This window comes from Strongylocentrotus purpuratus, unplaced genomic scaffold (genome assembly GCF_000002235.5).
Source record: "Strongylocentrotus purpuratus isolate Spur 01 unplaced genomic scaffold, Spur_5.0 spur5_scaffold_10, whole genome shotgun sequence".
NCBI lineage: Eukaryota > Metazoa > Echinodermata > Echinoidea > Camarodonta > Strongylocentrotidae > Strongylocentrotus > Strongylocentrotus purpuratus.
Window position 1 is genome coordinate 8,286,986 of NW_022145595.1, and position 19,693 is coordinate 8,306,678.

Below are 19,693 nucleotides of genomic sequence, written 5' to 3' on the forward strand. Positions count from 1 at the left end.
GGATACCATACGTGTGCGAAGAATTGGTCAGTATTTTCATAAAAGACAAGACAATTCCAAACAAGACAAAAATGGCTAAAGAAACTCTCCCAAGATTTCAACTTATTAAATGCAAGACTCGCTGACAGCAAGAACAACAAAAAGGGTACGTGAAATTATCCATAAACATGTTCGTTTAGTTGCTGAAAATGAAGTACCTGCATAGACGTAGACAAAAATAGATCTAGTAGTCAGGGTGTCTGATCGCGCACCCGATGTTGTGTGCTGAAATTCTTCCAATAGAGATTGCACGCAATGCAGTCTCTATGCAGTCTCTATGCAGTCTACGTGCATTGCGCGACCATGCAAAAAAAGTCAAGTTTTTTTTTTCAATTCGAAATTCAGACCTTTATCTGTTGTGATCCTGAAGGTGATACTCAATAAGTGAGGTGTCATATGAAAGCGCAGGTTCTTCTCCATATTTCCCACAGGGCCGGCCCACCGCCAAAATTGTAAAAATATCTTGCTTAGACTAGAATCTAGATCTAGTCTACTCTCAAAGATACACTCATAAAAAACAACCGTGCAGATAAACTAGAGAAAGGCCAAGGTGGTGTCATTAGTTGACTCTTTTGTTTTCGGCATATAAAAGTATTAATGACTGCTTTAATATTCGAGAAATAGTTGTTTTTATACGCTCTCGGGAAGGTTACAATTGGGCTATTGCCCTCGGCACGCCTCGGGCAATAGCACAATTCTAACCTTCCCTTGAGCATATAAAAACAACTATTTCTCTCAAAGCAGTCATTAATACTATACTATTACTGGGAAGGAGGGGGGAGATGCCCCCATCAAAATTATAAAAAGAAACGTTCGGTTCAGAATTTCAGAGCCTTAATGAAAAAAAGAAAGGTATATGATGAAATGATCACTGCGGTTCCGAATGGCCGATTATGTCAGACCAACAGTTTTTAGACTCTTCTTCTTTTTTTAAAACTTTTTTAAAAATAATTTGTTTACTTATTTATTTATTTGCTTAGTATAATATATCAAAGGCTTCTCATCTAGTGTGTGTTGCTTTGATAGCTGCAATAAATATGTTTCCTTTTTAGAATACAAAAAATATGATTCTCCTTGCCCTCTATATGGAAATGGCCCCATGTAGTTGTATTAGGAAAAGACTCAGTGCGTTATACATGAATTAATTCATTCATTTATTTCTTTGTAAGGCGGTAAATGAAGATGATCTTGCGATGAGGGGCGGGGGGTTAAAATTGGTGTAAAACCTATGTAGTTTAGGGACTAATTTGCCTGGGTTTTAGAGTACCGTTAATACTTTTCAATAACTCATGAAAGCACAGCACATAAACCAAACATAATGCGATTTTGGAAGTGTTATTTCTTTTATAGTTGTGCAGTAGTAGAATACTCTGCAAGCAAGGCATATTACATGTGATGCATAAACAAAATAATAGCACTGTTTAGGTTGTCTTTTTTTCTTCTGCAGTTTAAGCAGAATTCTCTACAGGCAAGGCAAATTACATTATCAAACATATACAAAATAATAAGTGCGGTCAGTGGCGTACGCAGGATTTTCTCAAGGGGGGGGGGGGGTTTGAAATCGGGCCAAAGATTTCGCAACGACTCCGAATAAGCGGGGGGGGGGGAGGGGTAAGAGGACACTTTGGGGGGGGGGGGGGGGAGGGGGGCCCGAAATTTGAAATTTTGACCCATCGACATTCCGTTCCGTTGGGGGGAGGGTAAGGTTATCTTTATTAGGTCATCTATAAGGATTTTTTTTTTTTTTTTTTTTTTTATTAAAAAGAAAGAAAAAAAAACACTCAAAAGCGGGGGGGGGGGGTGGGGTTCCCTAAAAACATACACAAAATATACACGTAAAAAAACCCTAACCCCCCCCCCCCCCCTCCTGCGTACGCGCCTGAGTGCGGCGTTGATACTTATCTGTACTACAGCTGTAGTGAAATCCTCGCTTTACTCTCACACCATGTAGCTTATTACCATGGTGCGATATGACACGCACGTGATACAGTACCAGCACATATTTCAAAACCGACAAGAATAACAAAAAATATATATCCGAATCAACGTCGTTCTAGTGATGTGGAGGGTATAATACGAAAAGGTGTTGTACAGTCATGTAGGTTGTGTTTTAATTTATAGGTCTAGGTCACGAATTAGCTTAGTATAAGGCTTCTCAATATGTTTGTGTTTTCATGGCTGCTGCAACAAATATGTTTATATTTAGAAGTAAACAAAACTATCAATCATCTTAAATGGAAATGGCCACATAATTCAGGTTGTGTTTTAATGTATAGGTCTAGGTCATGAATTAGCTTAGTACAGGCTTCTCAATATGTTTGTGTTTTCATGGCTGCTGCAACAAATTATGTTTACTTTTAGAAGTAAACAAAACTCTCTATCATCTTAAATGGAAATGGCCACACAAAGCAGGTTTACTTGTTTCAGAGCACCGTACTGCAACAATAAAATGGCGTAGCAAGCGGGGCACAGGACCCCTTATATTATTGGTGCCCATTCGATTTTCTAGTTCTTTTTGAAAAATCGGCGGAAATAAATAAGATCATGTTCATTTTTTCAGTAACACTTTGGCGTTATATCTATAAGGTATGAGATTTAATGGAATACGGTCAACTACAACATATATCAGAGTGATTTTTCCCCTCGCTCGGTATCTACGCTATCTCAAATAATATTAACGCATAATGATAAGATCCACGACAAGATTGTCCCTGTGAAAGGGCTGTGATTCCCAGTGATCCTGAATTTGTTTTGGCTCCGTTGCTGCGACTAGACAAAATAATGTTATTCACATTTCATGAGGACTGTGACCCCATGTGGCATGTGCCCCCCCCCCCCCCCCCAAAGACAAAAATCCTGGCTATGCCACTGCGAACATCCAATATAAGCATATGCCTACATGCAGGGCTCAAATTAATTGTTTGTCCACGAGGGCTCTTCACACCCCCCCCCCCCCCCCCAAAAAAAGCGCCCATGAGCCGTCTCACGGGCGATTATGTAGCTCACGGGGGCGAATCGCCCACCGCCCCCGTGTATTTTTAGCGTTGCCTACATGGCACATAGAGAGTTATGCAATAATTTGTTGTTGAATAGGGTGCGTATACCCCCAACCCTACACTGTATTGTGAGGGCAACGCAGCTGTGCATGTTTAATTTTGACTTCACGGTGGTTTGTTTTATATTATTCATGACTTGCAAGCATACTTTATAGTATGGTATGGAATAGACCTGTACATTAAACTATCACACCATCATGGATTCGGATGCGTCCATCAATCTACAACGTCTGCCCGACATGGCGACACAAGTCCTCGACGACATGGTCAAGTACTTGCTGTCTACCTCGGGCCTGGTAGTGTTCGTCGTCATTTTCGTCGTTTACTGCGTCTGTTGTCATCGTCGGGATGGTAGAGATCAACGCGATGTCAACCCTGTGCCTTATGACTGCCTGTATATCGGTAAGGGCGTTATGCATTGTTGACCTGCAATCTAATACCATACCATCAAATTGCATGAATAGTATCTGGTGCTGAATAATGCTTGATCCTATATGCATACACTAAGGTGGACTGTTATTGATATATTTGAAAACATACCTCTACAATTCTTCTTACATTCTTGATACACTAAGGGAGAGTGCCTAGTATCCTCTGGAAAAGGTCCTATATAAATACAATTAGTAGTAGTAGTAGTAGTAGTAGTAGTAGTAGTAGAAGGAGAAGAAGAAGAAGAAGAAGTAGTAGTAGTAGTAGTAGTAGTAGTAGTAGTAGTAGAAGAAGTAGTAGTAGTAGTAGTAGTAGTAGTAGTAGTAGTAGTAGTAGTAGTAGTAGTAGTAGTAGTAGAAGTAGTAGTAGTAGTAGTAGTAGTAGTAGTAGTAGTTGTTGTAACAGTAGTATAGTAGTAGTATATCTTCTTATAATATTGGTAATCTTTATAACGCATAATATCCACCAAAGGTGCTGAAGCGCTCCAATATTACACCGATTCTGCTTTTAAAAACAGATAAATGATCTAAAAACATATTAAGCTCTATACATGTAATACAATATTGCAATATGCAACAGTATTTTGTTGAAAAACCTCCACATACGTACTACTTTCTTCTGTATTTCGTTTTGTTGATTTCCACAAAAACGACATTTTTGCCATTTTTGTGTATTAACTGTCAACAATCGTGTTTATTGAGGACGTGTTTGGTGTGTTTACATCGAGTTTTAAAGATAACTTATAAGTAAAACCTCTAATCACCAATAAATTTGGTGTCAACAATGGATAATTAAAATACCTTCAAGTTGATATCAATTTCATTGAGTTATGTAGCATGTGAAATATAAATTTTGAGCCCAAAAGAGGCTTTTGTGTAGATATTTTTTCCTTCTAATTTTGGCCAGTATCTCGGTATTATCAACTGGACAAAAGTGATTGGACATTTAGTAGTTGAAAAAGCTTCAAAGGATTTGGAGTGTTGAATGCAATTGATAGGAACTTTTTCTGTACTCTGTGATGTTTCAGGCAACATTGGCATTTGCAGTTGCCTCCTCCCCCCCCCCCCAATACACAAACAGACACACACTATCAACTATTATTTGGCACCCCCTCCATCTGACCGCTTAGTAAAATCTTGTCAAGACAAATATTTCAACATAATCAAAGAAAGATAACCACACAAAAAATTCCGCTTGTCATTTAGCTGGTATAAAATAGACAGCCCACGAAACCAGCAATGTAGGTCCAGTGTCTCAGTGTTTTACCCCTAGATTTTTTAAATATATTTTTTTCATTATTCACCTTGGATTCGCCTAAGCAGAAAGTAGGGACATTATGAAAATACCTTAACTCGCCCTCCTTTCTAAATTTGAACGAGTTCCAATCACACTAGCACAACTTCACCATCAAATGAATCACGTATATGCCATTTCAATGAGGTAAAATTAAATAGAAAAAATGGATTCCTATCCACTATGTCTTAAAGCAACTAAAACTATTACAACTTTGTCGAAAGATCGAATACCCAGATAACAACAGGACTACAACATCCAGGCAGGCCTCTTTATTTTTCTACATCATGTCTTTGGCACACAACTTATTTGATATTTCCAGGGGCAGACTGGGACTGAAAATGGTTTTAAAAGTTTTATGCCACCAGCCCACTATATAAAAGATTCAGTTATATAAGATGCATATATCAAGTGGCCTTCAATAGTGGCCAAAAATAAAGAGCTGCTCGTGGGGAAAATTCCCAAACTCCCCACGCTGAATCTGCCCATGGATATTTCCTTAGGACATGTGTGTCTTTTTTTCTACCAAAAATGACACACAATTTAATAAAAACCGCAGCGGCTTTTTACGGCGGTTTACCGCGCTATAAATGAACAAGGCTTTAGGGAGGTTGGGGAGGGGAAGCGATGTGGAAAACATAACATATTGGATTCGTTTAATCTACTGTTGTGTCTCCTTTCAATTCACTAGATACCACGTTGCGCCACGCAATATCATTGATAACATGGTACTGCAGAGCACGGGTCAGGCGCCGCAAGATGGATCTCGAGCACACTACGCTTCTCAATGAGATACAAGCCTTGTGTCAGTCGACCGCATCTCAAAGCCATCACCATCCAACCCTGATCAGCGCATCGGTCAACACCAGTCTGGACTTGTTCTTCCGGGTCCAGAAGTACCCACCGGGGTCAGAGGTCATCGTCACTGCAATCAACACGCGCGACACCATCCAAGTACTGCTTCACCACGGACTGCAGGTGGTTCCTTTGGATGTCACCCGGGAGCAGCTCTCACCGGAACTGGAAACCCTGAGGCTTCTTCTCAATGAAAACACTGTGGCCATCGTGGTGTCGCATCTGTTCGGACGGGTGTGCGACCTGTCAGCGGTCACGGAAATCGCACACGAGCATGGCGTTCACGTCCTGGAAGACTGTTCTTTGGCGTGCTTGGCGCCAGCACATTCCATAAACCCAGAATCGGATCTTGTATTCTTCAACTTTGGTGTCATCTACCCATGCACTGCATTCGGTGGATCTATCACCAGGATCAAAGACAAATATCTCCGAGAGAAAATGGAAGAACTACAGAAGACGTATCCTCAAGGATCTGAAGTGGAGTATATCCGCAAGGCTTTTAAATGCACGTTGACTGCAAAGGCTCTACAGTGCCCTTTCTTATTGAAACTATCCTCTGGGTTGGCCAAGCTTGTTCGTATCAATCTCAAGGAGGTCATCAATGCGTATTTAACAGCGCCCCCTGCGGCTGGTCTAGTGCGTCAGCTTCGTGAGAGACCTTCGACGACAATGACATTCATGCTACATCGAAGGTGAAGATACATATTCTTAACAGTTCCTTTCTGATATACAATATATTTTGGGCTCAATTCACTTCAATTTTCAGTAAATGTAGATGTAATGCTTAATTTTAATCAATTTCAGTATTGTGACCCAAGGAAATACAAAGTCATGAGAAAATTTGTTTTTCCACTAAAGACCCTACTTGGCATCATTTTGTGAGCACGGTCGATATAGGGACACATGAGCTCCACGGGTGTTGAAGCAATAGGGAAAATCATCATACTTAGCATTATTAGCAAAGTTCTTATATATCGATCTCATTGGTAGCTCATTGAGACAAACTAATGACAACATTCTCTTCTTAGCATTTTGTCTGATAATATTTATTTCAAAATTATCCTATTGCCACAACGCATGGCACATCTGGTGTATGAGCGCCATCTGTCCATAGTACTGGGACAATAGCGACAGAATGCTATTTTGGGCCATAGTGAAATGTGGATACCAATTGTGACTGTGTATCGTCATACGTCACACGCATGCAACGTCTATTAATTAACCGTACACATCATCTTGAGTAAATAAGGGAGTTTTATACAGATAGCACATGGTACAAATGATCCCAAATATTCACAGATCTTTTACACATGGAGAAGTTCCACTTTGAGCATATTAGAATAATAACTGCCAAAGTCCTTAATGTGCTTCATGAATACCTTTTGTTTGACCTCTTGAAAACAATACTTCCACCTGCGTATCATAGAATGTACCGTTGGTGCATAAATGAATAATGTTACATAACTTTCATGAGCGCATATCCAGTATTCATCTCTGTGGGTTTTACCTTTTTGGTACAAATGACCTTTATCTGCCCATGCGCAGATTGTATCTGTAAACTACCTTATTGGTAACGTGACTTCCTTCTTGTAATTATCTATCATCAGATTGAAACACGTTGACCCGAAGGATCTGGAGAGATCTAGAGATGTCGGGGACTACGTATCGGATAGGCTCCCGCAGGTAGCAGGCCAGATTGGCACCTATGCTCTGATCCGCGGCTACTGGCTCTTTCCCATCCTCGTCGTGAGTTCTGCTTCTTTTCCTATGCCATTCGTTCCTAGTTGTCTTTTTGGCTAATGATAACATCATCCCTGATAGTAAATATAACACATATCTCAATTGTTTCTTGTCAAACTATTTGTCCCTCCATGACAACTTTTCTTTCTCGCTATTTTTTTCCACAAAACTGAACTATGTACAGATCAGCTAAAAGGTAATTAATCAACATGATCCAGCCATTGCCATTAGGCCTATAATAAGAAGCTTCTTTTTATTTAGCATTGATTACACAAAATTGTGTTTTTTGGAGTTCTTGTTTTTACCTGACTGCTAAGAAAGCATTTATGCTTGTGAGTAAGCAACCAGAGGACCGGCGGCCTTAGGGCCTCTCCGAGAGACCTGGTAATGAGGATGAATGCCTTACCAAAGCGCACTAGCGCATCGACTTGGTTTCGAACCCGGGTCGCCGGATTACGAGACCATTGAATTCTGTACATAACTTGTTAAATACTTTTGCTTCTTGTCAAGCTGCTCACTTTGCATAAGTCACTGATATTCTTTTTTTTTACCATCGTTTTCTTAGGATAATCCCGAAGAAGTGTATCAGCGCCTCAATGGGCTAGGTATTGGTGCTGCGAGAAGCCTCGCTCAGATCGAGCTCGTCACCTCCACACGTCCCACCGATACGCATGCGACAACGGCCCTAGTCGGCATCGACGAGACCCGATGTCGACCGACCACGGCATCGTTCATCATGGACCATATCATCTACCTTCCCGTTCACCGAGGCGTCCCGAGACACCATCTCGATCAGATCTGCTTGGCTGTCGAAATCGTCCTCAACAAACTTGCCATCCTTGCACGCTATCACGCCAGCGTCGGTGCGAGGCAGAAGGAAACTCATCCTGGTCCGTACGGTCCGATGACCTCTCGACGGAACAAGGAGTCGTCACGGAGACGTACTGTGTCTGTTAATCGTAACATTACTACTAAAACCCAGCAGGTAACCGCCACCAACGTCAATAAAAACGATTCATCGTAATATTATTCTAATCGTATGGGCCTAAGTGTAGATTTATTTATTTATTTATTTCTGATATTTAGGAAGGGTCACTCAATATCACCAATAATGGTGATCTTCGGTACGACCATGCACGGAAACATAAATTACAGAAGCTTAAAAGTGCCAGCGAGATGACGAGATGAATTAAGACAAAGAGACGAGAAACGAATTAAAAGACTAAAAAACAAATTGACGGAACTCGGCAAGTCGACTTGTCTCGGAAGATAAGACGGGTTGTTGGAACTCGACAACTCGATATTTTAAAACTAGATGACGAGTTGTTGGAACTCGGCAAGTCGAGTTGTTTAGCATGTTTAGGGGACGAAAAGACGAGATGATCGGCAAGTTCACTTAGGTAAGACGAAAAGAAGAGATGACGAGTTGATGGAACTCGGCCAATCGTCTTGTTTAGGTCGAGAAGGCGACATAACGGATTGTTGGAACTTAGCCAGTCGACTTATTTAGCATGTTCAGGACGAGAAGACGAGATGGTGGATTACTGAAAGTCGGCAGGTTGTGATTTGTAATTCAGAGCATTCTGGATATTAAACAAAAAAACATATAAAGGCCTACATATAATACGTCACCAAAAGATAATACTAAACAACAACTCGTCATCTCGTTTTCTCGTCCTAAACAATTACACCTTACGAACGCATTACGAACGCCATGAGTCGTTCGTTCGAAGGCCATGCGAATTTTCGTTCGTAAGGCGTTCAAAAATTCGTAATCTCATCTCCTTGTTCTATTCATATCGTCATCTCGTCGGCACTTTTAAGTTGCCGTACATACAGGCATATAGGTCTCACAATGATTGACACGTGAGTTATTGTAAGAGGGGGTAATAAATTATGTCTTGAGTGCGACGCGCATATTGAAGATAAAGACGTGGTACCTATGGGACTTTGGGTGGAATATTGAGTAATGATAAGTATAAAACTAAGCGATGTTACGATCCAATCACAACTTTGGGGAACAAAATCACAAAAAGCAGTAAAACTCTTCAAGAAACCTACCACATTCGCGATAGGATATAAGGTATCCTAACAATAAAATAAATAATAAGATTGTACCGGATGTCAAAATGATGCAGAAACTGCATCAGCTAATTTGTCCACAGACTTGGCGGTGGTTGGCGGTGGTTGTTATTTTACCTGACTGCTAAGAAAAATGCTTGTAAGTAAGCAACCAGACGGCCGACGGCTTTAGTTCCTCTCCGAGGGACAAATGAGGATTAATGAGGATTAATGCCTTACCAAAGGGCACTGGCGCATCGCCTTGGTTTCGAACCCGGGTCACCGGATTACGAGACCACTGCTCTACCGACTGACCTATCGCGCCTCCTCAATTTGTGCATAATCATTCACAATAAATGATGTCGTTCTCCTGTTATAGTTTAATGTGAAACGATGCTAATGACTTGCACAAACTTATATCAACTGAAAAACTTCCATTGCATTATTAATTTGCCGGAATCTTACCCTTCGAGGAGCTTTGATGTGAACCTGAAGATCTGTGATGAAGCGTCCGTTGACGAATTATGGGCAATATTACATCGAAATAAATATGTTGCACTTATTAGACTGCTAATAATTGAGAGGCTGGTCCACAATCGTCTCAATTAGGGTGTTAGGTGAAACGTTTGAAAACTCGAAGATCCATGATCCCTGGAAAACCTCAGTGTATATTGTAACAATTCTGTTATCATTTGTTTAGTTTTACACAAATTGTTATTTTTTTTAATGTGTGAGCACCGAGTAGGAAAGGGGGAGGGGTACGTACCCCTTGTTCACGTACCACAGTCTTTTGTGTAACACTTGTCAATCGATATATATGTTGCTATAAATTATAATTCAAATTCAAATACCAAGTTATGTACATTTATTCATCTTGGTTCAAATTGCTTCCTGACTTCGTTGGAGTATTAGTGCCTAAGTTTGACACATTTAGATGCTTGCATGTGTGAGTACGTTTACAGGCGGTGGAAAGGAGATATTTGCTAATCGGTTTCGCATGCTAAAAATGTTGATAAATGTATCACCTCTCTTTCTCATTTCGTATCGTTACATACATTTAAGAAATATGGATACATGCACGAATCGATCTCATAAAATGTGTTTCTGGTGTTTAAAAAAAAGAGGAAATTGATGAAAATAAATGTAAACCTATCATTTTAACGTCTAAATTCTTAATTTCCGTGTCTAAGTCTCTCTTTCTACCGGGCATGCGGGGGAGGGAATGGTGTCTGTTTTTCTTTACCTCTAATTTATGTCACATCGCAATCGATCGCTTTATTTTGCCATATTTTGCCAATTGCATGCTTTTGATTAATTATAGGAATGCTTATCAATACTACTTCAGACCAGTGGGGTTTTTTTGTCCGTCAAGCTAATATTATTTCATCAGCGGCAAACTTGACATTTACGCACATCGACTAATAATAATAAGAGACGAAATATGGACCATAGGGTTTGAAATAAAACTCTTCGTTGGCGCGTTGTTTGATTCGCTTTACCGAAATGAGATTGAGAATGATAAGAGAATCTGATGTAAAGAAAGACGCATGATTTATAAGGAGGCAAGGTAGATGAGTCGGTAAAAGCGTGCCTGTCGAACCAATGATCGTGGGTTCGAATCCAACCCAGGCGGATGTCTGAAGCCTGCGTTGTGTGTTAATATGCCCCTTTCCTGTTTCATAGAAGCAGACTAGGTTACAGTGGAACACACCTAGTCCCTCGGATAGGAATTTAAATGTAGGACCCGTGTAGAGGAGAGTCACTACCTTTACATGTCAAGAACCCACTCCACTGTTCGTATAAGTGTCGGGGGAACCCCGGTATAGTGGTCTACATGTACCTGCATATCCCAAACAGCTATACTTGAAGGAGAGATAGAAACCCCCTCTCAGACACAGTGACGCCAATATTTGATAATGATAATGAAACCATGAAATGATTACATAGTTGATTGTTATTCTTTATTCATTGAAACATATAAGTGCATTGGGGGTGAAATTAGGAACACACACCCATATCAACACACACACGCGCGTACTCACACTAAATGATTTCTATATAAGTCAGTGATGAAAAGATAATACTAAGTTGTGTTCAAGGTACGTTCAGCAAAGGTAATATGAAGCAAAATTAGTCGAAAAGGTTATGCACAAGCATACCCTTCTACCCATGAAAAAATGTACGAAATAAGTCACTGAAAATTGATAAATAACACAGTAGCATGTTAACGCCCACACAGAAGCATGAAACAGAATTAAAGAAGATAACACTACACGATTAAAAAACATTATAAGATTTAAAAATTGAACTAATCTCAAACACCACAACCGGATAGAAATAATAGGAATACTGATTTAACCAATATTTTCTACTATATTGCATTAGAGTGCCAGATTCCCCTAAATGGACACGTAAATGAAAGAAAGAAATAACAAGAAGAAAAAAGTAATCGTACTTTTTTCAGGTTGATGATCAACTCTGCATGTCCGTTGGTGCTTACATATATTGAAACAAATAAATATATACATGTCTCATGTCTCTATAATATGTCTCATCCAGAAAATGAAGAAAAAATAATGAAGATGATAATGATGATGATAATAATAATGATAATAACAATACTAGTGGGTTCTTGTATAGCGCTTATGTCTGACGTTCCACTGTTTTAATATGGCTGCCATTATGGCGCTCTAGCATTTATAGAAACAAATGCCTACTGAGAACCCACTTTCTCCACCTGGATTGAGAGTGGCAAATGCAGATTACTGTGTTGCCAAAGGACCTCAGTGTCATGACAGGGATTTGAACCACATACGACGTGTTTCATAGTCCGATGACTTGTCCACTAGACCAAGATACTTCCATATTAGATTAAAATTTGAAGAGTTTAAAAAGGTCCTGTCGAAATCTTTTGTTTAAGAGACCATAGACAACTGGGTTGATGACGTGGTTAATGGACAACAAGTCCCGAAGAAAAGAAAGGACTATATCCGCAACAATGTGTTTATCCATTGCGCTCGATATCACTTCCCGAAGAAACATACTTGCCAGAGCCTCTGGGAGCCAAGTGAGAAAGTAAATAACTGTCACTGCTAACATCATCTTTGTCGTCTTATCGAGTGGCGTTTTCTTGTATGAAACAATGCCAGATGCCACTGGTTCATCCACCATACCAGCATTGGACAAGTGAGAAGTGGGCAAGAGGGCGCTGTTGTTTGGCACATTACTGGTAGTGTTGTCCAACCATGCTAGTCTGTGTACAGCCACCGCTGGGCCTATAATTGGTCCTTGGACTAATGCACGTTGACGATTAGCTAAATGTACACACCCGGATACAGATGGTACTGCTGTTGAAGCTCCGTACCTAGATGTTCTAAGGTTGGTGTTGGCCTCAGTCATGTCATTAGCAGATGGAGCCACATGAGACGCACGGGCTAACACCATAGGACACACCGGATCAGGTCTGCGAGAAGCAAACAGGTTGGCCTGAACCCTCGTGTGAATCTTCACGCTTCTGTAGATCATCCCATATGTCACGAACGCAGTAACGAATGACATTAAATACATTACACCTGTGATAATTCCTTGAAACTGACCATTGGAGTTCTGCGAACAAATCACCTCACCGGTGGCCAGTCGTTGTAAAGAAAGAAAAAAGAGAAAAGAAATGTTTGAGGCACAAGAAATCACGATGCAGAAAGCAATGGTAATTTTCGCTCTCCGACGATTGGCCTTTGGTCTAGTGGAATGGCAAACCTTGATGTAGCGGTCGATTGCGATCACCACCATTATGAGAAGAGACAGATTCCACAACGAGATGTAACCGAAGACAAAAATCTTGCAGAAGATAATACTGGTATATCGGCCTTGAGATAGCTTGTGATAGATCATGGCGGGACTCAACAAGCAAATTGCAAAGTCTACGACCGCCATGACGATTATGTACAGACGGGTACTCCCTCCAGTCCTGCGCTTCCGGTACACCATGATGATGCAGAGATTGCCGGGAATACCAGCGACAAGGAGAAAGATGCGATCAATTACTTCTACCCAAATACCAGCCCTCATATTTGAAGAAACTGAGTGTTTTTGAAATATCCTTAAATATAGCAATAAATATCCTCATAGGGGATCAATTGGCGAGAAGTCTTATATTATAGTGTTCTGTTTTATCCACGACCTCTTACAAAAGATCCTCCCTTTTGGGGTCTTACGAACGATGAAAAATACAACTGCGATTTGCACCTGAGTTTACAGTTATGGCTGCTAAACGACAGCAGAGTAAATGTGGTGGATCCAGTGATTGATATTGGCGGCAGGGGGGGGTGGACACTTCCAAAACGAGCTAGGATATAACTGAGTTCCGTGAGCACGGTTCATACTTTTCTTCTTGGCCTTCAAAAGGCGATTGATAGGGGACTGCGCTGTGACACCATCAGACGCGGTTCTTAGGGACGTTGCAGTCATTTTACTACATGTGCCTCGCGTAGATTATTTTTAGTTTGTTAGGGGAGGGGGTGAGTTCCCCCCAAGCACCCTCTAGAACCGCTAATAGACAGCATATTATGACTACGTCATTGGCAAATTATACAAGCCATTGTCGTGGATTCGTACTTGGCATGATCAGTGGGAATATGATTAAACATCCAAATGAGAATCTCTTTTATTTCTACCAGCCTTCAAAGAGTAAATGCGATTACCCATTCGAGGATAAGTTTATGGCGTGACAGTTGTATAAATACATGTCATTGAAATGCTTATGATAGAGAAAAGAAAGGAAGTAGAATAGAGAAGCTTAAGTTTGCAAATATCAAATAGCCTATCAAGTATCAAAGCCTTTTCAAATCGTAATGAATGGAATTGAAATATACCGCACACGCGCCTTTAATTGCATCTTTTGAATGACCTTCCAAGCTATAGAGAGCATTTACCCCATACTTTTTCAGGTTTTGTTATAATAGTAATTCATATTGATGTTATATTTTCCAAGCTCTGTACTGTGATGGACATATTGATCAAGAACGAGATTGAGAGAGAGGGAGAGAGAGAGAGGGGAGGGAAGGGAGAGAGAGAGAGAGAGAGAGAGAGAAAAAAAAAGAATGAGAGAGAGAGAGAGAGAGAGATGGTGATGTAGAAATAGGGGTAGAGGGAGAGATAAAAAATAGAGAGAGAGAGGGGTTGGTGTAGAAACAGGGGGAGAGGGAGAGATAGAGCGAGGAAGAAAGAGAGAGCAGAGAGAAAGAGAGAGAAATAGAAAGAAATAAAGAGAGAGAGAGAGAGTGAGAGATAAGGGGGAGGGAGAGAATGAAAGAGAAAGCAATGGTCAGAGTCTTACGATATATTCGCTCAAGGACGCAAATTTGTTTCATAATGGTTTTTATATAATACATAAAATGTATTACTCCTTTATAACACGGATATTGAGCAGCTAAAGAAAATAAAGGTTAAACAACTATCAAAACCAATTTTGTTTGTTTGTTTATTCATAAAGTTACTTTTTCACCACATGTCACATCTGTCTCCACTCTCCAATCACGTTCAGTTAAACATTAGGCAATTACAAGGGATAAGCTGTTAATTAACAAATCATTACGCGACTCAATTTTACTGAAGAATTCCACATTCCAATGATAAAAATGCTGTCTATATATAATGGAGTTATTTATTGAAGATGTGAGTAAAACTCCTTTTACATGAATATGATAGTTAGAGGTGTCGTGGAAGAGTGGATATGTCACCGGACTGTGGATTATCCTGTAAGGTCCGCGGTTCAAGTCCCACCGCGGCGCTAATGTCCTTTGGCAAGACATTGATCTACATTTGCCACTCTCCACCCAGGTGTTAAATGGGTACCTGGTAGGATGCGAAAGCTAATGTGCTTAGATTAGCAAGTGTGCGCTTGTAAAAATGACGCCTGGCTGGAATGCTCCTCAGGGAGTGGAAAATGTGCATACATTGCGGTCCGGGTGAGCCTGAATCCGATGACCGGTGTAATTATATATAATCTGTTAAGCGCTTTGAGAGGGCCTTGTCCTGAAAAGCGCTTTATAATAGTAGTAGCTGTCTGTCGCGAAGCGACAATGACCGCCTTCATTTTCACTTTACAGCTGTTCTCCATACAGCTCGCTGGCCTGCAGCAGTTGTCCAAGTCTTGGTTTCAATTTGCCTCCGCTTAAGGTTCCTCTTGATCGTGTCCTTGTAGCGAAGCCGTGGACGACCAATCCCTCTTTCGCCAGCGGGTAGTTGCGAGAATAGTACTTGCTTTGGTAACCTCTCAGAGGGCATCCTGATGACATGGCCTGTCCATCGTAGGTTCTTCCTGATGAGCAGGTCCTCCATAGAAGGAAGGTTTGCTCGCTCTAGTACCTCTTTGTTGGTCACCTTGTCCTTCCAACTGATTCTCATGATTGCTCGAAGGTGTCTCATCATGAACGCGTGAAGTTTCTTTACTTGACTTGTGTAGAGAGTCCAGCTTTTCGCACCGTATAAGAGAGTGGATAGGACGATAGCCCTGTAGATTTTGCACTTCACTCTTGTTGAGACATGATGGTTGTTCCATAGCCTGGTTCGCAGTCTTCCAAAGGCACTGCTGGCCTTTGACATTCTTTTCACCAGCTCAGAGTCGATGCGTCCGTCTTTGGATATAGTGCTGCCGAGGTAAGTGAAGTCATCTACCTGGTTTAGGGCTGTCCCATCCACTAGGATCTCCTCCTCCTCTCGGTGGTCTGTACCTGGTTGGAATAGTACTTCAGTCTTTTTGATGTTTATTTGTAGACCGAACTTCTTTGATGCTGATGAAAATACATCTATAACATGTTGCATCTGCTCTGGTGTATGAGAAACAAGAGCACTGTCATCTGCAAAGAGGAGTTCCCTTTACGAGAATCTGTGTAGACTTCGTCTTAGCTTTGAAGTGTGCGACATTGAATAGGTCGGCGTCTTGACGTGATTGTATGTAAACGCCTTCCTCAAAGTCCGCAAAGGCCTCCTCCAGCATCGCCGAGAGAAAGATGGAGAACAGCGTAGGGGCCAACACACATCCTTGTTTTACACCGTTACTTACAGGGAAGCTATGGGATGTTTCGCCTGCTTCCTTGACTTTAGCCATCATACCCGTATGTAAGGACTCTACCATTCCGGTGAACTTCTCGGGACATCCATACTTTCGTAGTAGTTCCCAAAGACCTGTCCTACCAACAGTGTCAAAGGCTTTCGTGAAATCGACAAAAACCACATAGAGGGATCGGTTGTGCTCAATGCACTTCTCCTGTAGTTGTCTGAGGCAGAAGATCATATCTACTGTGCTGCGGTTGTTCCTAAATCCGCATTGCGTCTCCGGCAATATATCTGGTGCTATGTGGGTATTCAATCTGTTCAGAAGGATCCTGGCAAAAACTTTCCCTGCTATTGACAATAGCGATATTCCTCTGTAGTTTCCACATTGAGTTCTATCTCCTTTTTTGAAGATGGCGACAATATTAGCATCCTTCCAATCCTGAGGTACGGAGCCTTCTGCCCATGCTTGTTGTATCAGCATTAGTAAACTGCTGGTTAGTGTGGCTCCTCCGTGCTTCCATATCTCGCTTGGTATCCCATCCACTCCGGGTGCCTTGCCATCACCCAAGGAGGCAATTGCCAGGTTTAGCTCTTTTCGTGTTGGAATATCATCGAGTGCAGTAACTACAGGTCGCTGGTTGATCCTATCACGCGCTGCAGGCTCGATATCTCCTGGCTGGTTGAGTAGTGTCTCAAAATGCTGCGACCATCGTTCAAGCACCCTTTTGTTGTCTGAAAAGGTTGTGTTACCGTCCAGGGACTTGAGATGAACTGTACTCCTAGTCTGGGGGCCCCAGACTTCTTTCAGTCCAGTGTAGAAGGACTTCATGTCATTATTGTCTGCGGAGCGCTGCAGGTCCTCTGCCTTTTTCTCCCACCAGGTGGTTTTCATTTTCCGTGTGTACCTCTGCAAGTGTCTGCAGGCTTCCTTGTACGCGGTGGTGGTTGACCTGGTGCTTCTAGTCTGTAATACACGTTGGTGTGTTTCATTCCTTTTCTTCATGAGTATCAGAAGCTCGGAGTCTTCTGGGTCAAACCAGTCCTGGTGTTTTCGCTCTGGTTTACCGAGGGTGTTGCTCGCTGTGTCATATACTACTTTGCTGAGTGATGCCCAGGTCTGATCAACTGTCATTCCCTCTTGCACTCCCCAAGTCGCCAGAGCTTTCTCCATATCTTGCTCTAGCTTTAGCCGTTGTGTGTTGACGTGTAGCCGGTCTGTGTTCAGCTTTGCAAGTTTAGTAGCTCCTTGCTTCCTACGCTTTGAACGTAAAGCAAATGCAATCTTTGATCTTAGTAGCTGGTGATCGGTCAAGCAGTTAGCTCCACGCATAGTTATTGTGCTGTGAACATCCATTCTGTCTCGTTGTCTTGTTATGATGTAATCAATCAGGTGCGAATGCTTAGAGCGAGGGTGCATCCAGGTGGTTTTGTGTTCTTCCCTCTGCTTGAACACGGTGTTTGTCAGTAGGAGTTCGAACTCAGAGCACAGCGCTAGAAGTAGCTCACCATTGGTGTTGCATTTACCGATTCCGTGCCTGCCTAACACCGACTGCCATTTCTCATAGTCTCGTCCTACCCGGGCATTGAAGTCTCCCATCAATATCAGCTTGTCAGTCCGGGGGGTGTCCCGCAACGTTCGTCTAAGCTGATTGTAGAAGTTCTCCTTTGTTTCATCCGGACTCGTCATGGTTGGTGCGTATACACTGATGAGAGTAGCATTTCCCTTCTTCATCAGTGGTACTGTCATTGTCATAATCCTATCATTCACCGCTTTAGGCTTTTCTGTGAGCTTCGCTAAGATCTCTTTTCTGATGGCGAATCCCACTCCAGCCTCTCGTCGTACCCCGTCCGGCTTGCCGCTCCAGAAGAATGTGTAGCCCATGTCATCGAGCCTACCTGACTCGGAGAAACGTGTTTCACTCAGAGCAGCAATGTCAATGTTGTACTTCTCCAGCTCCATGGCTACAAGGGCAGTCCTTCTCTCTGGCCTGCCAGTTCCTTCCCGATCGAGGAGTGTCCTGACATTCCACTGTCCAAACGTCATTGTAGTAATTCCGCTGGTGTCATCTTTTTGTTGTTGTTGTTTACTTCCTAGCATACTTGGCACTGTCGACGGAAGTCCTGATCTAACAGCGCGGTCCTTGTTAACCCGGAAGACGACCGAACCGGTATGAAGTTTCATACTGTTGCGCATAGTGAAGGCTGCTTGCAAAGGTGGATAAGTACCGGTAGCTCTTGCAAGTTACTACCGGCACTCTCTCGGGGAACTGGTGGCAGTTTCACACCGGCGAGGACAAACCAGGACGGGTGTGAACCACTAGACCCTGCAGTGACTGGTCGAAGGATGTCGGGAGTTCCGTATCGTCAATCGCCCTCAATGCTGTCACGGTGGCATGGTTTTCTGTTAGGGTTTGCTCCCTTAGCCTTAGTTAGATTCTAAAGAGAACCTGAACCACAGGGCAGTGGTTACAACTAAGCATGGCAAAACCAATTAACAATTATCAAAAGAATGAGGCGGTTACAATTACTCTTATGACAAGAGTACTAATTGAACCAACAAAATATTACCTTACTTTATTGATTATATCTATTCAGTGCTGTGATAAAAACACTGATTATAGTAGAGAAACAAAGATTTTTTTTCTCGAAATAAGTGCAAGAATATTAAGGAGATTAAGGGCAGATCGAATAACCTTACGATATCAAACTAATTTAAATTTAAAAAAAAAAAAAAAAAAAAATGAATAACTGATTATAATATATTATGAATCAATTGATTTGATCTGCAGTAACCTCTAAGTAAGCTATATGGTAATGCAGCAGAATTAATGATAGTCTATCGTATATATATTGAGGAGGTATCAGCAATTAAGGTAGACTATAAACTATAAAAAAATATTTTAAAAAAAAGAAAAGAAGATAAAGACGTAGGACATAAAAAGAATATAATCGAAATGTCCGACTAAGTTCCGTGGCACAAACTCGGCATTATTGGACAAACCTACCATTGGAGAAACCTAACAATTACAGAGCTTGGTCTTGTTGCTCTGTTCGCCAGCAGTTTAAGGATATGAAACCCCGCGGCACACTACTCACAAGAGCTCTAACAAGCCAAGCTTATACAGAGCCTAAAAGTAAAATAAAATAATACCGCGTAAGTACCA

At 41.6% G+C, this 19,693-nt stretch overlaps 2 protein-coding genes across 2 annotated transcripts; one reads left to right on the forward strand and one right to left on the reverse strand.

Moving 5' to 3' along the window:
• Positions 1-3,112: 3,112 nt before the first annotated feature.
• LOC100888326 lies at positions 3,113-9,007 on the forward strand. The gene is made up of 4 exons (XM_030979374.1): positions 3,113-3,497; positions 5,509-6,364; positions 7,280-7,418; positions 7,978-9,007. Exons 1-4 carry the CDS (start codon positions 3,293-3,295, stop codon positions 8,434-8,436), a joined length of 1,659 nt encoding a protein of 552 aa, XP_030835234.1. The 5' UTR covers positions 3,113-3,292; the 3' UTR covers positions 8,437-9,007.
• A 1,984-nt stretch (positions 9,008-10,991) lies between these two features.
• LOC115921841 (D(2) dopamine receptor-like) lies at positions 10,992-13,577 on the reverse strand. Its single transcript, XM_030980085.1, has one exon. The coding sequence runs from the start codon at positions 13,539-13,541 to the stop codon at positions 12,345-12,347; it is 1,197 nt and encodes a 398-aa protein (XP_030835945.1). The 5' UTR covers positions 13,542-13,577; the 3' UTR covers positions 10,992-12,344.
• Positions 13,578-19,693: the final 6,116 nt, after the last annotated feature.